Source organism: Eulemur rufifrons, chromosome 23 (genome assembly GCF_041146395.1).
Source record: "Eulemur rufifrons isolate Redbay chromosome 23, OSU_ERuf_1, whole genome shotgun sequence".
Classification (NCBI taxonomy): domain Eukaryota; kingdom Metazoa; phylum Chordata; class Mammalia; order Primates; family Lemuridae; genus Eulemur; species Eulemur rufifrons.
This window is the reverse complement of record NC_091005.1, coordinates 17103281-17123318: the sequence shown is the minus strand read 5'-3', so window position 1 is coordinate 17123318 and position 20038 is coordinate 17103281. Positions and strand designations below refer to the sequence as shown.

The window sequence follows — 20038 nt, the reverse complement described above, 5'->3', positions numbered from 1 at the left end:
CTTCGAACTCCGACCTGGAAATTAACGTGCTACTCACTTCATTTAGGGGTCAGGCCCTCCTGGAAGATGGCGGCGGTGCAGGGGGCCGAGGTGAAAGTGGATGGTGGCGAACCGAAACTGAGCAAGAAGTAAGTGTCGCCGCGAGTCATTAAAACCTTTGTGGCATAAAAGTCCGGGCTGGGAAGCGCCTCGAGGTTCCCGCTGAGGCGGCTGTGCGAGGGGCCTTCCTGCTGGCTCTCGTGAGTACGCACATGCTGGGACGGAGCCACTCCGCCCAGGAAACTGCCTACCCCCGGGATGCCCCGGGGCCTCTGGCTCCCGGCTCCCAACTCCCAGCTGGCACTAATGGGGCACCCGCTATTGTACTCCTAGAGTAAGAGAATGGGGAGGAGAAGCTAGCAGGAGAACTGAGCGGCGTCAGGAAAGGAAAGCGAAACTTACTGCTTCTCTTCTGAGAAATGCGTTCTTTTATTGAGCCAATCCACAATGAGGAGGTTGGAGAAATGTTAAATATCCTGGCTTTTCAGAAAAACCTTGTTATTTTTCTTGCCCTCACTAATGTCATTTTGAACGTTATGTATTAAAAGGGATCAGTTCTGAAACTGTCGTGCACCTACCCATAGGGGTTATCCAAAGCATCTGTGAGTGTTGAGTGATCAATCTCTAACAGTAGACACGATTTTATTCAGCCTGGTATCTTTGTTAACCATCCCAAACCCCTGGGTGTGTAGTTTGACATACATAAGTCAAGATTCACCGCCCTTTATCTGGCTATGTCTTATAATTCTCATTGGGATAACTCATTTAAACAATAGAACACAGGCAATGATTTATTTGAGGCTTTTCTCAATGCTAGGAAGATGGTACATAATTAGTACCATTCCAGAGGCATAGGGGAGACATTGTGCTATATACAATGGCTGCCTTAGTGCATTAGGGCTTACTCCTCTGGCTGAACTCTGAGGGAATTGCTCTAGGTGTCAGGGTTGATTTTTGAGGGGTGTTGTCCAGGTTCTTTGGCTCCTGGTTTGTGAAATTCTCAGGCAGGGCCTGTGCCACAGAGTGATGATAGACAACGCTTCTGCACAAGGAGCTTTTATTGCAGGCTTTTCAGCTTAGAATAGCAAGTGAAAGTAACATTTCCTGAGGGGAAATGGGTCTTTCTCCCTAGTGGAGAAGATGCTGGGGTCTTACCACACTTTTATGTCTATACCTTATGATATGCTAATTGGTGGGTGGAATATTCATTATTTTTCTGGGTAAAAGGTGAAGAGTTCTTAGAACTAAGGGCCCCCCCAATTTTATCCTTATAGGATAACTTCCAGGGGTTGCCATGACATTTGTAAACTGTCATGGCGCTGGTGGGTGTGATTTTTACTATGCTAATGTATGTTAATGGGGAAAAGATTAGCTTTGACATGAGCTCCAGTTTCTGCCCATGCTCCTGGCCCAGAGAAGTCCCTAACGTGAAGTCCCTGTTGTTATGGGTTTGGTTCTAGATGCTCATTAGCCTCCTCATTTTTGCCCCCCTCCTCTTATCCTGTGGTTAGCACTGCCATCCTGCACCTGTCCCTAGCATAGGCACTCAGTTGATAATAACTGATGTTTCCTTTTGTGTTTCTGATTTATGCTTCAAATATTTTAGAAAAATGATACAGGAAATGTCTAAATTTATGGTTTGATAGCAGCCTTATATGTTGTCCTTTATTAGAGTGTTCCGATAGATTTCCATAAATGTTTGGAACTTGGTTTTATACTTCTACTTTAGGGAAAATTGACTGGACTTTGATCTGTCACATCAAATTGAATTGAACTCAACATTTCTGATTTACAGTCCTAAAGTTCAGTTCATTCTTTTAAACCACCTATGATAATCAAATTACAGTGAGTTGGATTTTACTACTGTAAGTCACAGATGAAATTAAGGTTTCCACTTTACACTGAGATTTTAAGGTACATTAAGAAAACTGGTTAATTCCTTTCTACTGACTTTTCTAAGATTAAATACAGCTGCTACTTTTTTGAACAGCTTTTATATACCAGGTACAACGCCAGATCTCTACAAGCTTTCTGTCTAACCTCAATAATAACTTTGCAAGAGAAGAATTAATATCCATTTTTCAAATTAATAAACTGAGGCCTTGGGTAAATAAATGTATTGCTAACATGTGCATTCCTAAAGTGTAATCTAGCACTGATTCAAAGCACTAGAGCAGAAATCCAAAATCAAGTCCATAACTCCACAGCCCGTGCTCTTTATAACTGCACTGTACTACCTCACATTGTCAATAGAAATCTGTTGTTGATGTATGTTCCTCCACTGACCATGGGATAAAATAAGTTTTTTATGATGAACATTTCCTTCTATTGAATTTTTCTTAGAACTCCCTTGGCCTGAAATCTTTAATGAGCACCATTTAATGCCAAGTGTTGTCCCCAAGTTTAAAAACAGATGTGTTGCCTTAACAAATGACATATTCCCAAGTGAAATGTCCTCAAATTTATTTGAATACAATAAAGGGCATGTTCCCTGCAATTCTGTTGCTTTTCACTGTTAATAATGTATAAACATAATGTAGTCTTTGACTCCTTCCTGAAACTCTCCTTTCCTCCTTGTTCCTAGAATACCAAACAAGTCCTGTCTTTGAGTCAGAGGTGTTTTAGTGTGACTTGCTTTTAATTTTTCCTAGAGTTTGCAGTTGATAGTGATAGTTTCTTCCTATTTTATATGTTTCCCATTGCCATCTTTTGGCCAGGTATTTCCTCTCCAAGAGAGAAACCACACTTCAGGGGCTTCAGAAACTGCCTCACATCCTGTCTCCCATGCTCTAGAATGTTGTGATCATTTCTACCTGTAAGCTGTTGATTGACTTGCTGTTGACTTTTGACTCTAGATGTGCACTTTTTCCAGAGTGAGCAAGGACTGAGAACATTGTCAGTTACAGTTGTAACACAGTGGATGTTACAGGGTTGCTGTCAATTAAGAGAGTATTAAGATAAGTCGGACACTAAAAGACAGTACAAACACAGCCCCTTTCCCCAACCCATAAGAGAGCTGGTTGGGTTTATGTATACTATCCTTCCCATCTGACACCGCATCTCTGTTTTCCTGCTAGGTGGTGGTAATCATTAGTTCCAGGGTGTTCTACCATGTTGACGCAAGCTGCTGTAAGGCTTGTTAGGGGGTCCCTGCGCCAAACCTCCTGGGCAGAGTGGGGTCAGAGGGAACTTCGACTGGGTCAACTTGCTCCTTTCACAGCGCTTCACAAGGACACGCCACTTTCTGATAAAAGAAGGTTGGTGCCCATTACCTTCTTTATTGCTCTGGGAGCAAAATTCCTTTCCTTCCTTGGTTTATGATCTGTTAAGTAGTTGGACTTGTTGCTAAGGAAACAAGCCATACTACCAAAACCAATAGTCCTTTCTCATTTTCTCTTTAATAAATTCAAATCCTCTCTCCTTAGTGCCTTGAGGTGACTTGTGGATCTTGTTCTAGAACAGTGCTGAGAACAAAACCCTTGTTTGAATAAAGAATTTCTAATGCCAATTATTTTCCCATTTCTGTCTTTCTGGGTTTTGTTTGTTCTTGAGATTAATTTGATTTCTAGTCTTTGTGCTATCCCTAGGACCTTTTTGGATTATTCTTAGAATGGGTTTTATTTAAGAGGAACACCTAGTTGAATGGAAAACAGGTTATATCTTAATTCTAGGAAGAACTAGAGAGCCTAGCTTAGATATCCACCAACTGAATTACAGTACGATAGGCCTAGCACACTGTTTTGGTAAGATTGTCTTTACAGCTTTTATAGGACAGATTATATCTAGGATGACTCGCTGTCTTTGCAACCATCAGAATCAGTTTTTCTTACTTAAAAAATGAGAGATTAAAATATCCAACTTTTTTTTGTTTTTTAGTTATTCTAAGCTCATATTACAAATGAAGGATATGCCCTGAAGCCAGACAGTATGCAAGCATGACTTGGGATCTTTGGACATGGTTCACCGTTGTAGAATATTTGATTATCATCAGTGGTTTGAAAGAATGATCCATAAATTCTCTTTGAATGAGGGTATCCCTCTTTACCCAAATCTGTTTTGTTTCTGGGTTCGGATAGCAAGTTCAGATCATAGGGAATACTGCGTTGTCCACATCACTTTGATTTTTGAGTTTCAGGTAACGAGTATCAAGAGTTTGGATAGCAAGATATTTAACCAGAAATATATTCAACTCTGTATTGTTTCTGTCCTAGGTGCAGAGAGTGAAGGGTTATGATAGTGAGGCATACCTAGAATAGTTCACATTTAAGTGCTAATTAAACGCCAGGGTCATCCCTTTACAAACATTATCTCAATCCTCACAACAGCAGCAACTGATGGGGGTTGTCTGTTTCCATTTTACAGATGGGGTGAAGTTAAGTCACTTGCCCAAGGTTACATAATTGATAGACATGTCAGAAGTTAGTCCCAGGCAGTCTGACTACAATGATGGTATTTTATCCCCTATACTATGCTGCTTTGTACTCTGTTGCCAAACTCAGGCTCCAGTGGGCAAAGTGACACCAATGCTAAGAACTATTCTTGAAGAGATTATCTGTGGGGTGTCTCCTGGAGCTCTGAAGAGCCAGCTCTCCCCACCCCTGGCCTAACTCACTCTTCAGGGATGGGTAGAGAGAGGTGGCAGACAGCGGGAGATGTTGCCTTGTCACATGTTAGATCTGGTACTGTAGAACTTTATCTTCTATAGGAGAAACCATACAACTAAGATTCAGTCCCTAATCTAGTTAATTCCCTCACCTAGTTAGCTCAAGAAAAGCCTATTCTTTCTCCCTTAAGTTACTGAAAAAAAAGAAAAGCCTATCCTGCTAATTTTCTAGAAGACTTTTTTTCCTTTTGTAAATGTAAACTAATATTTAGGGTATTCTTTATTGTCGTACATTTTGGTTTTAGTTGGGACCTGATGCCAAGGACCTGAGACTGGAAAGCAAAGACTGAGAATAATCTTTCACATCTTTTTCACATACTTTTTCCCTTGTCTTTTTCATGTATAGAGTTTCATGACTAAGAAACTAGAGTTGGGGGTGTGAAATTGGGGGTGTAGAAATGAGCCAGGGCATCTCCCCCAGGCTTCTCGTATTTCTGATAGTGGCTATGGGACAGAACATAGTAGGGGGCTCTTCAGGCAGCTACCACATTGAACATTTTCATCTTCCCAACAGTGAGCTAAAGAGACGCCTGAAAGCTGAGAAGAAGGTGGCAGAGAAGGAGGCCAAGCAGAAGGAGCTCAGTGAGAAACAGCAAAGCCAGGCCACTGCTGCTGCCACCAACCACACTGACAATGGTGTGGGTGTCGAGGAGGAGAGCCTGGACCCAAATGTGAGTCCCCTGTGCCACTGGCATGGCTGGGCACAAGAAAATTTCTGATGAAGCTTATGGCAATGCCTTGGGATAACTGGGCCCTGGGTCACTGCCAGTGGATAAGGGAGAGTCTGCCACTCCATCTGGTTAAAGGCATAGGCCGAGTATTTTTTATATCACCCCCCCCAACAAGCATTTGGGAGAATCCAGTACTCCTAAGTGAATTGATCTTCCTTGGAACTAGCTGGGCCTTGTATAGGCTCCAGAGAAACTATCTCCCAGAAGATGGACTAAGGTTTACTTTAGACTGGGGTTGGCAAACTACATTCCATAGGCCAAATTTTCGTCTCCACTCCCCCTCTTCGTCCTCCCCTCCCTAGTTTTGTAAATAAGATTGTACTGGGATGTAGCCATGCTCATATGTTTATATATATCTAAACAAGTTATGTCTTGTTTCTCAAGACAACAGCAGAGTTGACAAGTTGCATCAGAAAAAAGTTTGCTGACCCCTGCTATAGAATATTCCTTATTTATATTCTCTAGGCCCCATGGATCTGCCTTGGGGAAAAGTCTGATGTGTGGCCAGGGGTAAGAGAATATTTAGGAAGATGAGTGACTCACCATGGAGATGTGGTCCACAAAAGTAGTAACAAGGCCACCTGTACTGATTAAACTTATTTTAGGCAGAACTATGATTTTTCTTTCTGTCGACTCTTGTATTTTGCAATTCTGGCAATCATTTGCAGCTGTGAGTTTGGTCACCCTGCATATTTTAACTACAAGTCTCACTCCATAGTCAGTCCTGTGATTTCAAGGGTACAGAGAGCTTGATTAAAGAAAACCTCAGTCGATTGGGTTAGTGCTGTGCTAGATAGGCCCTTGGTCTTCTCAAGGTCTTTTCCTTTTTTTTTTTTTTTTTTTTTTTAACAGCAATACTACAAGATCCGCAGTCAAGCAATCCATCAGCTGAAGGTCAACGGGGAAGACCCATACCCACACAAGTTCCATGTAGACATCTCGCTTACTGACTTCATCCAAGAATATAGTCACCTGCAGCCTGGGGACCACCTGACTGACATCACCTTAAAGGTGGCAGGTAGGAAGACTCCCTAGCAGTTTGCTGAGCTCCCACAGCAGGTGAAGCTCTTCAGTAGCACAGAGGAAGGTCTGGGTTGGTCTTGCTCTCAAGTAGCCTATCTTCTTTTTTTTTTTTTTTTTTTTTTTTTTTTTCCTTCCCCCTTGAGACAGAATCTCTGTTGCCTGGGCTAGAGTATTGTAGCATTAGCCTAGCTCAAAGCAACCTCAAACTCTGGGGCTCAAGTGATCCTCCTGCCTCAGCCTCCAGAGTATCAGCCTCCAGAGTAGCTGGGACTACAGGCATGCACCACCATGCCCAGCTAATTTTTTCTATGTTTTTTTGTTTTGTTTTGTTTTAGTTGTCTGGCTAATTTTTTTTCTATTTTTAGTAGATATGGTGTATCACTCTTGCTCAGGCTGGTCTCAAACCCCTGACCTCAAGCAATCCTCCTGCCTCAGCCTCCCAGAGTGCTAGGATTACAGGCATGAGCCATCGTACCCAGCCAAGTGACCTATATCTGACGCTACTTTACTAGGGACACAGCACTATTATATCTACTCACAAAAAGAAGTAGAGCAGCCCTGAGGCATGGACTCACATTCCAGATGAGGTAATGCTACAGAGAAAGGGCTGTTCTCTGAGGGGGATTCCTGTCCTGAAGCTGTTGCTAGTTCACAGTCCTTTATAAGGACTTTATCAGTAGGAACCATGGCCCCAGGCTTTTAAGGATTTCAGTCTTTGACCTGAGAATGCTTTGGCACAGAGATGGTATTTCTAGAAAACATTGCGGTTTTGGAATTATAGTATCTTGTGTAGAATCTTCTTTTCCTTAATTAAAAAAATTAAATCACATTTTTTCCTTGCCTCCCCCCACCCAATAATAATAAAACTATTAGTTGTAGATAATTTGGAACAGTCAAAGAAGCAAGGAGAGAAAAGTTTAATTACCCATAATCCTACCACCCAGGGAGAAGCCCTGCCAACACCCAGATGCCCAAAAGACTTCTTTTTCTGGAAGTCTTTAGTCCAGTAATTTTACTAAATTACTAGTTACTTTAGTACAGTAATTGTACTAAAATATGTTTTGATGTTAGTCATTCTGGTTCAGTATTCTCAGGTACACAGTGTGCCCTTTAAATGTGTATTTTTAAATAATTTTTATTTTAGAAAATTTTTCTAGAATATAATTTTTTGTATTGATTGAATTTCTTTTGAACTCCTTTTATCTGTATATTGGACTTTTGATTCTTGTCAATGATTGCTACTTTCTCAAATCCTTTTTATCTTTCTTTATACTTTGATTTTAAAATTTTATCCTCCTTTTCACTGTTTCTCTTAAGGCATTATTTGTTGTATTTAGTCACTTTTGTTTCCTTCTAGTTTAGTCTTCTAGAAGACTTTTTACTCTACCTTATTGAGGTAGAAAAAAATGAATTTTTACTCTACCTTATTGTTGATAAGTCACTTTGTTGTGCTATCAAATATTGTTCATTCTATGTAACTATATTTTTCTACCCATTAACCGTCCCACTTTATCCTCCCCTTCCTGCTACCCTTCCCAGCCTCTGGTAACCATTATTTTACACTCTGTCTCCATGAGATCAATTGTCTTTAATATTTAACTCCCACATATGAGTGAGAAAATGCAAGATTTGTCTTTCTGTGCTTGGCTTATTTCACTTAACATGATGTTCTCCAGTTCTATCCATGTTGTTGCAAATGGCAGATTTTCATTCATTTTTGTGGTTCTGTAATATTCCATTGGTATATGTACCATGATTTCTTTATTCATTTATCCATTAATGGACATTTAGGTTGATTCTAAATCTTGGCTATTGTGAATAGTGTTGCAATAAACATGAGAGTGCAGATACCTTTTTGATATACCAAATTCCGCTCCTTTGGATATATACCCAGCAGTGGGATTGCTGAGTCAAACAGTAGTTCTATTTTCAGTTTTTTGAGGAATCTCCATAGTGGTTGCACTAATTTATATTCCCACCAACAGTGTATGAGAGTTCCCCTTTATCCACATCCTCACCAGCATTCATTATTGGCTGTCATTTTGATAAGAGCCATTTTAACTGGGGTGAGATGATACCTCATTGTAGTTTAGACATGCATTTCTCTAATGACTAATGATGTTGAGCATTTTTTCATGTACCTGTTGACCATTTGTATGTTTTCTTTTGAGAAATGTCTTTTCAGATCCTGTGCCCATTTTTTAATCAGATTATTTGATTTTTTCCTATTGAGTTATTAGAGTTTTTAATATATTCTAGTTATTAATTCCTTGTCAGATGGGTAGTTTGCAAATATTCTTTCCCATTCTGTGGGTTGTCTCTTCACTTTGTTGACTGTTTCCTTTGCTGTGCAGAAGCTTTTTAGCTTGATATGATCCCATTTTTCCAATTTTGCTTTGGTTGCCTGTGCTTTGGGAATGTTACTCAAGAAGTCCTTGCCCAGATCAATGTTCTGAAGCATTTCCCCAATGTTTTCTTCTAGTAGTTTCATAGTTTCAGGTCTTAGATTTAAGTCTTTAATCCATTTTGATTTGATTTTTGTATATGGCAAGAGGAAAGGGTCTATCCAGTTTTCCCACCACTACTTATTGAAGAGACTGTCCTTTCCTCTCTGTATGTTTTTGGCACCTTTGAAGATAAGTTCACTATTGATGTGTGGATTTATTTCTGGGTTCTCTATTCTGTTCCCTTGGTCTATTTGTTTTTATGCCAGTGCCATGCTGTTTTGGTTACTACAGCTCTGTTGTATAATTTGAAGTCAGGCAATATGATTCCTCTAGTTTTGTTCTTTTTGCTCAGGATGGCTTTGGCTATTCTAGGTCTTTTGTGGTTCCATACAAATATTTTTTCTATTTCTGTGAAGAATGTCATTGGTATTTTTTTTTTAATTTCAGCATATTACAGGGGGTTAGGTCACATGTCATTGGTATTTTGATGAGGATTGCATTAAATCTGTAGATTGCTTTGGATAGTGTGGACATTTTAACAACATTGATTCTTCTAATCCATAAGTATGGAATATCTTTCCTTTTTTTGTGTCCTCTTCAATTTCTTTCATCGGTGTTTTATAGCTTTCATTATAGAGATCTTTCACTTTCTTTGGGTAAGTTTATTCCTAGATATTTTATTTTATTTGTAGCTATTGTTTTGTGTCATTTTCATAATGTCTTTTAGTTCATCGTGGAACAGTAAGTTAGAATTTTTTTGTTTTTCTGAGCATGTCTTTCTTAAGTGCGTTTAGATAGCGTTTTCAATTTCATGTAACTCCCTCTTTGGTTGTTTTTATGAAGTATTCAGAAATACAACAGCTGCTTTCCAAGATTTCCACACTCTCTAACCCTTCCTCACTTTTGGTTGCCCTTCTCCTTCCTTTGTCACTGTTTTCCTTGTGCTGTTCATGTTTGTATGGCCTTGTCCTAAAAGAGAATCGTGCTGTTAAGATTAGAGTTTTCTGGGGACTACACTGCGCCATCTCCTTTAGACTTTAGGGTAGCCCTCAACTATATGAAAATGGGCACATGTCCCTCCCCACCCCCTGTGTTAGCTGTTATCTTCAAGTTATCCTGGAGGAAAATGCTCACATTTTCCAGTGGATACCTTTGGCTAAATGGGGTTTCTTCAGTTTTCAGGTCTATCAGATGCCCCTTTCATCCCTACTGCTTTTTCCCCACATGGAGGTGCCGTGGCTCTTGGTTGTTGGCCCCATTGCTTGTATTTGGGGGTCCTTGGGAATATCTTGCCAAATAATTTTGTTGTAAATTTTGTCTGTGGGTTTTTGGCTTTGCCTGTCTAGTTGTGCTTTATATTTTTATGTGAAGATTCAGAAAGATCCAGAAACTCTGCTGCCACCAGCACGGCCAACTTCTAGGAATCCAGTGAACATCTTTAAAGCCAGATCTTCTTGCACATCTTTAACTAGTTTGGATGGGGATCATTGTCATGGAAAAAAAAAAAGGGCAGGGCTTAGACCTCAAGCTAAAATCAGATTATTGTGGTTTATGTTCTTCCCTGACAAAAACTACAGAGAGACTTTTTGGCACTGATAATCATGAACTGGCTGGTTCTGTCAGTCAGTATTTTTGCTTTTTTTTCTAGGTAGGATCCATGCCAAAAGAGCTTCTGGGGGAAAGCTCATCTTCTATGACCTTCGAGGAGAAGGGGTCAAGTTGCAAGTCATGGCCAATTCCAGGTAGACTGACATATCCAGTTACAGACTTTTCTAGGCTGGCTTTGAGTGACACAGGAACAGAGGCTGATGTGGTCTTACTTTCCCATTGGTGTTTAAAGTTAGAGTAAGAGGGAGTGGGACATGGTTGGGTATGGCTGAGAAGATTAAAGGCCATCTAGTCACCTGGAAAGTAATGACTGCTCTCAAGTTGTATGATAGTAAAATAAAAGATAGTACTTTTTTTTAACAGTGGCCCCTGAAACTGAGATTCTTCTTGGGCCCACATTAACTAGGTACTAACAGTTGAGTGAGGGTTCCAGAGTAAAGCAGTGTTCGGTATTAATTTGAACTAGTGTATACTAAATTACATTTCTTTTTCACTCAGAAATTATAAATCTGAAGAAGAATTTACTCATATCAATAATAAACTTCGTCGGGGAGACATAATTGGAGTTCAGGGGAATCCTGGGAAAACCAAGAAGGGTGAGCTGAGCATCATTCCCTACGAGATTACACTGCTGTCTCCTTGCTTGCATATGTTACCTCATCTTCACTTTGGCCTCAAAGATAAGGTAAGCTCTCGTGGCCTCCTAGCTGTGGCACAAAGATGCATTTCATTTGTTTTATCGTGTCACCAAATCAAAGATATCAGTGATTTCTAACTGCTGCTGTTGGTTTAGGAAACAAGGTATCGTCAGAGATACTTGGACTTGATCCTGAATGACTTTGTGAGGCAGAAATTTATCATCCGCTCTAAAATCATCACATACATACGAAGTTTCTTGGATGAGCTGGGATTCCTAGAGGTAAGGGAGAGTTTCCGAACTGACATGATGAGCTGCCTTGTTGTGCTTGCCTCTTACTGTCTCTTCCCTTCCTTTTCCCAGGCATTTCCTGTGTCAGTATCCTTCAGGCTTAATGAGAATGTCCCCTTTCTTCGTAGTATCTTTGTTCCACCTTGTTTATTTAGTGCCCTGATTAGGAAGGCAGTACCCGACTTCCAAGATAATGGATAAGATGTAGGGTCATCCACGTGCTAATAATGCCATGTTCAATATGTTATCAAATAATTTTTCTGTGTTACAGCATTAAGAAATGTTTTTTAATTGTATGAGAAAGGCAAGTGCAAGTACTATAAAACAAATTCCAGCAATAAGGACATAAATAGAAGAAAAACTGAAAGTACCCTTTCACTTCTCCCAACTAACTTCCCTCCCTAAACTTGAGTTTGATATGTGTCCTTCCTCATCATTTACTATGCATACATACATATATGCACAGCATGTTGCAGACACAGTACACATGTATAAATGTTTGGAAGGGTTTTTGCTTTAAATATAAATGAGGTCACTATGTATTATGATGGACCTGCTTTTTTCCCCCACTTAACATATTCTGGAGCCCTTTCTATGAGAGAGAGAGATAGATAGATAGAAAGAAATACAGATATATGTTCCTTCTTATTGCTGCATAATTTATTTGTTTCCCTTATTTATAGTTTAGATTGTTTCTGATTTTCTTCTATAATGTTAGAGTGAACATCTTTATGCACATGTGCAGGTGTTTCTGCGGGATGGATTTCTAGATGTAGACTAACCAAGTCAAAAGATATAAGCAGTTAAATTTTTAATAAATACTGCAAATTGGACTCTAGAAAGGTTGTATCCACATATATTACCATTTACGGCTTATGAAAGTTTATGGTACTATGTTAATGGTATTCGGTATTGATAGAAGTTGACACACTGTTCTAGAAAAATCAAGCTATCATTTTTTGTCAAGCACTTGCACATTACTATTGAACTTAATCGTTTACTTACGGATGTAACAGGTTTAGACTATATTAGATGCAAAGCGCCTCCTGTTGTCTGAGGACTAAATGTTTATCTCTATCTTTTTTAGATTGAAACTCCCATGATGAACATCATCCCAGGGGGAGCTGTGGCCAGGCCTTTCATCACTTATCACAACGAGCTGGACATGAACTTATATATGAGAATTGCTCCAGAACTCTACCATAAGGTAGTCAATAATAAAGCACTCCATTCCCTTAAAGAAGCAGAAGGCTGGAAAACTATTGGCTAGACAGGTACAGTCAGAAATAAGAGGAACAGTGAGGGTAAACAGCCTGGAGGGTATTCTAATTTGTCAGGTTTGTGAATTTCTAGAATTCTCTACAAGATCAATAGAGCATAGCAGGGCAGAAGGCAAAGGGATTGTCTTTCCAGGTGTATAGGTACTCCAGACCTACTTTGGTTCTCCTAAAATTTTTCAGGTTTTAATCTTCTTGGATTAGATCTGATTGGTAGAAAAGAGCCTAATCCCTCTCTGAAAGTTTTAAATAAATATCTTTAAATCACTATAAAAATGTATTTTCAAATTACCAAAATAAATATTGAAGACTGTCATTCAAGATTCTTAGTTGTAGACAACAGAACCTGTTATAAATAGTTTAAGCAAAAGAAAAAATATTCAGCTATATAGGGAAGCTCAGAATATAATCTCCAGGAGGATCAGAGAATCAGGCTTAGAGACCACACAACTAGGAACGATTCTGAGTCATCACTGGGCTGTTCTCATGGAGAATCCAGTAAACTATCTTAAAGAGAGCAGGGTAGTGGGCCTTTATAGGAGAAACCTAAGAGCACACCTAAGCTGTGAAAACCAAGTTATGGCTTTTGTCAACAGAAGCTTTCCAGAGTTGTATAAGACAAGATTAGCTGTCATGACCAAGGCCATGTGTTGTTTGTTAGATACTAGTGGTTGGTGGCCTTGACCGGGTTTATGAAATTGGACGCCAGTTCCGGAATGAAGGAATTGATTTGACTCACAATCCTGAGTTCACCACCTGTGAGTTCTACATGGCCTACGCAGACTATCACGATCTCATGGAAATCACGGAGAAGATGGTTTCAGGTGACTCCTGCTCTCTTTCACACTTGTCTGGGGGCTGGCGTGCTGCTTTCAGAGGAGGGCTTCCTGGGCTTCATCCTCTATAAATGGCAAGTTTCTCTTCCAGGGATGGTGAAGCATATTACAGGTGGTTACAAGGTCACCTACCACCCAGATGGGCCGGAGGGTCAAGCCTACATTATCGACTTCACCCCACCCTTCCGGAGAATTAGCATGGTAGAAGAGCTTGAGAAAGCTTTGGGGGTGAAGCTGCCAGAAACTGACCTCTTTGAAACTGAAGGTAAAGTGACATACTACTGCATTTTATGGCCCTCCTTCCTGTTTAGCTCTGAATTTGATTGGGTCAGAGCTAGAATTTCCCACACTGTTTTCTTTATATACGTTTTTACTGTGCTAGTGTGATGTCTTCTGTCCTAACTTGTACATTTGTATCACAGAAACTCGCCAAATTCTTGATGATATCTGTGTGGCAAAAGCTGTTGAATGCCCTCCACCTCGAACCACAGCCAGGCTCCTTGATAAGGTGAGAGGCCGTGCCCTTCTCGATGTCCTTATCTAGTGCTGGCCAGGCCCTGCTCCCTGGGAAAGTGAACCCCCCTGTGGAGAATTCATTTCTACAGCTTCACAGGGAAACCCTAAAGAGAGGAACAAGAGAATTAACAAACTTTGAGCTCTGGGCCAGATAGTTCGTGTTATCTCAGTTTATCCTTTCTCACCTTTGAAAAGTTATAGAATAAACCCATCTCAGTGGGAGCTGTCTCTATACTGGGTTGATCAAAGTATTATTCAGAAGTGATTTCTAACTCTGCTTTGCTTTCTTACTAAGCTTGTTGGGGAGTTCCTGGAAGTGACTTGCATCAATCCTACATTCATCTGTGATCACCCGCAGATAATGAGCCCTCTGGCTAAATGGTAAGGTGAAGCGTGCTGTTGCAGTTACCTATTGCTGCATAACGACCCCCAAAACTTAGTGATGTTAAACAACAGTTTATTTTCAAGATTTTGTTGGTTGAGTGGGTGGTCTTTGTCCTGGGGGGTGTTGACTAGAATAACTCAAGTGGCTTATTTCAACTGGAGATCCTGCCAGGGCACTTTGGTTCTCGTCCACACAAAATCCTGTCCTCCAGAGCCTCTTCCTATGGTCTCTCTGGCAGCATAGCCTGAACTTCCTTTCAACATGGCATTTGGATTCTAAGGGGAAATATTCTGAAAGAATAAGCCTCAAGGTGCAGACATGTATTGAGACTCTGCTGCTATCCCATTGGGCAAAGTCACATTGCCAGCCCAGAGTCCATGTGGGAGGGACGACAGAAGGGCTTAGATGCAGGAGGTATGCTTCAGTGTCACAGTCTGCCATACTGGCTTGTTAGGAAGATAATTAAATCTTCCTGGTCTCTCTGCCTCCTCACTATTGTACCAAATTATTTGGTGCTGAGAATTTATACAGGCCTCAGGTTGCAACTAATAACATTTTTGAATACACTAGAATTTAAGAATTCTTGTATCAAGGGCCGGGCGCGGTGGCTCACGCCTGTAATCCTAGCACTCTGGGAGGCCGAGGCGGGTGGATTGCTCAAGGTCAGGAGTTCGAGACCAGCCTGAGCGAGACCCCGTCTCTACTAAAAATAGAAAGACATTATATGGACAACTAAAAATCTATATAGAAAAAATTAGCCGGGCATAGTGGCGCATGCCTGTAGTCCCAGCTACTCGGGAGGCTGAGGCAGTAGGATCGCTTAAGCCAAGGAGTCTGAGGTTGCTGTGAGCTAAGCCGACGCCACGGCACTCACTCTAGCCTGGGCAACAAAGTGAGACTCTGTCTCAACCAAAAAAAAAAAAAAAAAAAAGAATTCTTGTATCAGATGTTTGATTATTAAGGGCCTGTATATTCAGCCTCCTCTTTGGTCTCCTGTCCCCAGGCACCGCTCTAAAAAGGGTCTGACTGAGCGCTTTGAGCTATTTGTCATGAAAAAAGAAATATGCAATGCCTACACTGAGCTGAATGATCCCATGCGGCAGCGGCAGCTTTTTGAAGACCAGGCCAAGGTGAGGAAGGAGAGCGTGAGCAAAAGCACCTGTTTCATCATTGCCAACTCACCAAGAAATAGCAGCCTTAACCCTGGTCCGTGTCAATGTATACATTCTTGGTGACTTCAGAAATGAAGGATAAAGCCATAGGCTAGAGGAAGTCACATTTCAATATGTAGACTTTGACTGATTTTGACTCTGTAATACTTAAGAGGAACTTAGTTGATTATTTGTATGAGGAGCATGACACTTGGCTTGAAATACATTTGCCTGACAACATTATTTTTCTTAGACTGTACATTTTTTGAGGTGACTTGGGGATGAGAGGCAGATGAATGAAGAAGACAAAGCCCCACAGGTGGCCTAGAGCTATCACTGCCACTGATGGGTGGTTTCAGGAAATGGGACAGAGATCTTGGGAATCCTCACAGAGGCTCTGAGAATTAGTCTCACTAGAATCCCAGAATCCCAAGCAGTGGAAACGTTTTATTTCAGAGAAATTTGTATGTGTTCTGAGATAGATTCCATCAGTCTTAACCTCCAGGTCTTTGAAAGAAATAGCTCCATCTTGGAGTTCCTGAGAAATCAATTCCCAGCAAATCCTGAGTATCAGGAGCACATTTTAATGTGTTCACTCAGAGGCTGAGATGTCCTGGAAGAATGTCACCTTTTGGTTCCCTTTCCTCTTCTAGGCCAAGGCTGCCGGTGATGATGAGGCCATGTTCATAGATGAAAACTTCTGTACTGCCCTGGAATATGGGCTGCCCCCCACAGGTGGCTGGGGCATGGGCATCGACCGTGTCGCCATGTTTCTCACAGACTCCAATAACATCAAGGTACATAGCAGCATCCTCAGTGCACACTGCCCTGAAGAAGTGCCATTGTGTCAGAGGCAGGGCATGGTGGGCCTGGAGAATAAAATAAAGGGAGGAATATGCCACTCCACAGGAATAGGGGCAGAGCATCTGACCTTACAGGATTTTGGTTTTTATCTGACCTGAGGCAGGAGGAATACTAAATGTTTGCTTTCCTTGAGAATCCGGGGAAGCGCTAAGCCCTCTACATGTATTATCTCATTTAACTTAAGTCAGCCCTATGAGGTGTGGAAACTGTTGTTATCCCATAATTATAGATGAGGAAATCCAATTTTAATAGAACCTGTATTTTTCAACCTTTTGGCATGGTCCTCTAGGCATGTACAGACATTTGTTCTTTTCCATCCTCTGAAACTGAGAGGGACTAAGCTAATCTGTCTTTTTACCTGGGGTATACAGAGCTCTGGATTTTGGTAGTAATAATAATAGAGGCAAAAGGAATGAATGGATAGCTGTGAAAAAATGTTCAGGGTGTGTCTTAGCTTCACAATATGTTTTTATCTCTTGTAGGAAGTACTTTTGTTTCCTGCCATGAAACCTGAAGATAAGAAGGAAAATACAGCAACCACTGATACACCAGAAAGCACAACAGTTGGCACTTCTGTCTAGAAAATAATGATAACAAGTCATATGAACAGGCAACTTTGCATTTCTGCAAAAAGATGAAGGTTTGCAAGGGAATTCTTGTGTTGGCTATCCATTTGACTACCACCGTTCAGCCACCAGAAGAGAAAAGAGGAGTTAAGAATTTCTTTTTACTCCTTGTTACCAAATAAACCATTTGTCTTTTCTCTGTACCTTTGGAATATCAACTTTTTCCCCAGATTGCTGACCTAATGGATGTTTAGGATTCTACCATCTTAATTCATTCAACAAATTTATATTATTAATGTCTTCTCTGTGCCAGACATGGTTCTAAGGGATTGGGGACACAGCAATGAACAAAAACCAAGTCCTTGCTTTCTTAGAACTTACATTCTTGCTTTGGGGTGAGGATGAGAAGTAGACAAACAAGAAACAAGTAAACCCAAATTCTTTCTTTGATGGTACATAAGAAGAAGAAAAATGGAGGAGGGCAAGGGGATAGGTGCTAGTTTAAAGGTAGAGGAGTCAGTGCTATTTTAAATATGGTGATCAGGAAGACCTCTGCTAGGTGGCATTTAAGTAAAGATCAGGAGATAATAATCTAGGGAGAGCTGCAGGAGAGGACAATCCAGACTAGAGGACTGAGTTTTTAAGGAGTGGCAGAGGGTCCAGTATGACCAGAGAGGTCAGTGAAAGGCCAGATCATGCATGCCCCTGAAAGCCACGTGGAAAAGTATGTATTTTATGAGGAAGATGGGAAGCCACAGGAGGGTTTTGAGCAGAGGAGTGTTTTTCAAGGATTATTCTAGTTCACCTATGGAGGGCAAGAGTGAAGCAGAGAGACCAGTTGGGCTGTTGCCAGTGACCGAGGAGAGATGATGGCTGGGACTTCAGTGGTAGCAGTGGAAATGGTTACAAGTGGACTTTGCCTTGTTCCTGAGGGCAGCAGAACTTGTTGTTGGAATATGGGTTGTGAGAAAAAGATGCCAAAAATGATTTCAAGGATTTGGGCCTGAACAACTGTAAAAGAATTGCCATTTACTGAGATGGGAAAAAGGAAGTACAGGTTTGAGAGGGAAGGTTGGAAGTTTGGTTTTGAACATATTAAATTTGACATGCCTGTTCGACAGCTAGATGGAAATAATAGAATGTTGAATAGTGAGTCAGAAGTTTGCTCATTATTTTCAGTTCAATTCAACAGGGCTAAGAATGTGGCTAAGGGCTTGCTATTAAAATGGAGCCTATACTCCCAGACACAGGGAGACGGCTGGGAAGATGTTTTTTCAGATGAGTCACATGACAAAGGACTTATCTTTTGCACCTCAGCAAAACTTCTGCAAGCATCCAGTTTGGGAGCTGCCAGTGTACTTTCACAGAGCAGGTTTCTGCTTCCATAGCTGGTAAAACAATCTAAGTGTTCAGAAACCTAACTGCAAACTTCAGGGAATACTGAGCATCTCCACCCTTGCTGGTGTTTAAGCAGTAGATGACCAGGTGGTATTTCAGAGGAAACACTTCCATATGGCACATTCTCAGCAAGGTGGTATTAACTAAAATGGAAGCAATCATCTCACCAAGGGAGAGGGTGAAGGGTCAAGACCAGGTAAGGGACTGGACTTGAGGCAACTCCGTCAGTGCAGACCACTGGAAAGGCCTACAAGGATTGATGAGTCATGAATGACTAGTGTTTCATAGATGGCTGGAGGCAGAAGAAAGCTATCAGACCTTAAGGAGGCTGGGGATAGAAAGAACTGTAGCAACAGTAGGCAACTTGTATGTAGGGGTTGGCAGGAAATATGACAATATGTAAGCTAGAAGGGATAGAAGGATCATAAAGTCCTCATTCTCAAACGGTTGAGGACTCATATTTAATAATTCATCCCCCCAAAATTGTATAAAATGGCAGCTCTGGTAAATGCTTTGAAAGAGGAGGTCCATGGGATATTGAGAAATTAATAATATAATGACTGCCTTAGGGAAGATTTCCCTGAGGACATCAGCTTTATAAAGGTGGGGAGGGCTTTCCATGGTGTGGCAACAGGTGCAAAGGCCCTGTGGTAGGAAGGGGGAATGGAGGCCAGTGACACTAGATAGAGAACAGAAACCCAAAGAAATATGTCACAAGGTGAGGCAGGAAGGAGCTGGTGTAGTGTGAGCCCTACTGTGGGATTTTGTCTGTATTAAATAAGAGTGCTGGGAAGCCACTGAAGTATTTAAGCAATGGGATGATAGGATGTTTGTGGTTGAAAAGATTAGTCTGGCAGCTCTGTGGAAAATGAATTGGAGTTAGGCAAGAAACAGTCAAAGTTCAGAGATTATCAATCCAACAGGGAGATAACAGTGGCTTGCACTAGATTATTGTCATGGAAGTAAAGTGGGTGGATTCAAGAAACAGGAAGTAAGATCAATTGGATTTAGTAACACATTGTATTGTGGGGATTAAGAGAAGGGAAATAACAAGGAGTGTGACTCACTTTTTAGTTTATTCAACAAGATAGGTGGTAATACCAATCCCTGAGATAAAGACCCATAGAAGATGATCCCCGCCCCACTCCTGCCAGGATCTGTCTTTCTTCAAAGACAGAACTGGGAGCCAGTTGCAGATTAAAGGTGTTGGAGAGGAATGTGGACCAGGGTCCTTAGCCAGGGAAGAGGGCTGTGGCCCTTTTCCTTGGCACTAGAGGGAAGAAGGGGGTCAAGAAAATTGCACTGCTGTCTCTAACTTTTGAGGGCTAACAAGAAGAAAAGTGAATTCTCTCATCTTTAGCAATTGAGGCATACGCTTGAGAAGTAAAGGTTCCTGAACTATCTAGACAGCTATCCATTTCTGGCAATGTGAAGGCTGTGGCTATTGTGGCTATTGAGCACTTGAGATGTGGCTGGTCCGAATAAAGATGTATTGTAAATGTTAAAATACACACCAGATTTAGTACGAAAAACAGGGTAAAATATCTCAATTTTTAAAAAAATATTGACTACACGTTGAAACGGTACTATTTTGGATATAAGGGTG

At 41.0% G+C, this 20038-nt stretch overlaps 1 protein-coding gene across 3 annotated transcripts; it reads left to right on the top strand.

Annotated features, from left to right (window-relative positions):
* Positions 1–29: 29 nt before the first annotated feature.
* Positions 30–17216, top strand: KARS1 (lysyl-tRNA synthetase 1). Of its 3 annotated transcripts, XM_069456706.1 has the most exons (15): positions 47–128; positions 3117–3296; positions 5217–5373; positions 6286–6451; positions 10552–10645; positions 11010–11196; positions 11305–11430; positions 12527–12646; positions 13378–13540; positions 13644–13817; positions 13975–14060; positions 14364–14449; positions 15457–15583; positions 16258–16401; positions 16951–17216. In XM_069456706.1, the coding sequence occupies exons 2-15, from the start codon at positions 3151–3153 to the stop codon at positions 17047–17049; spliced, it is 1875 nt and encodes a 624-aa protein (XP_069312807.1). In that variant the 5' UTR covers positions 47–128; positions 3117–3150; the 3' UTR covers positions 17050–17216. The 3 variants fall into 3 exon arrangements, with proteins under 3 accessions (XP_069312808.1, XP_069312807.1, XP_069312809.1); XM_069456707.1 differs by lacking the exon at positions 3117–3296 and having other exon boundaries at positions 30–128; XM_069456708.1 differs by lacking the exon at positions 3117–3296 and having other exon boundaries at positions 47–243.
* The last annotated feature ends 2822 nt before the right edge of the window (positions 17217–20038 follow it).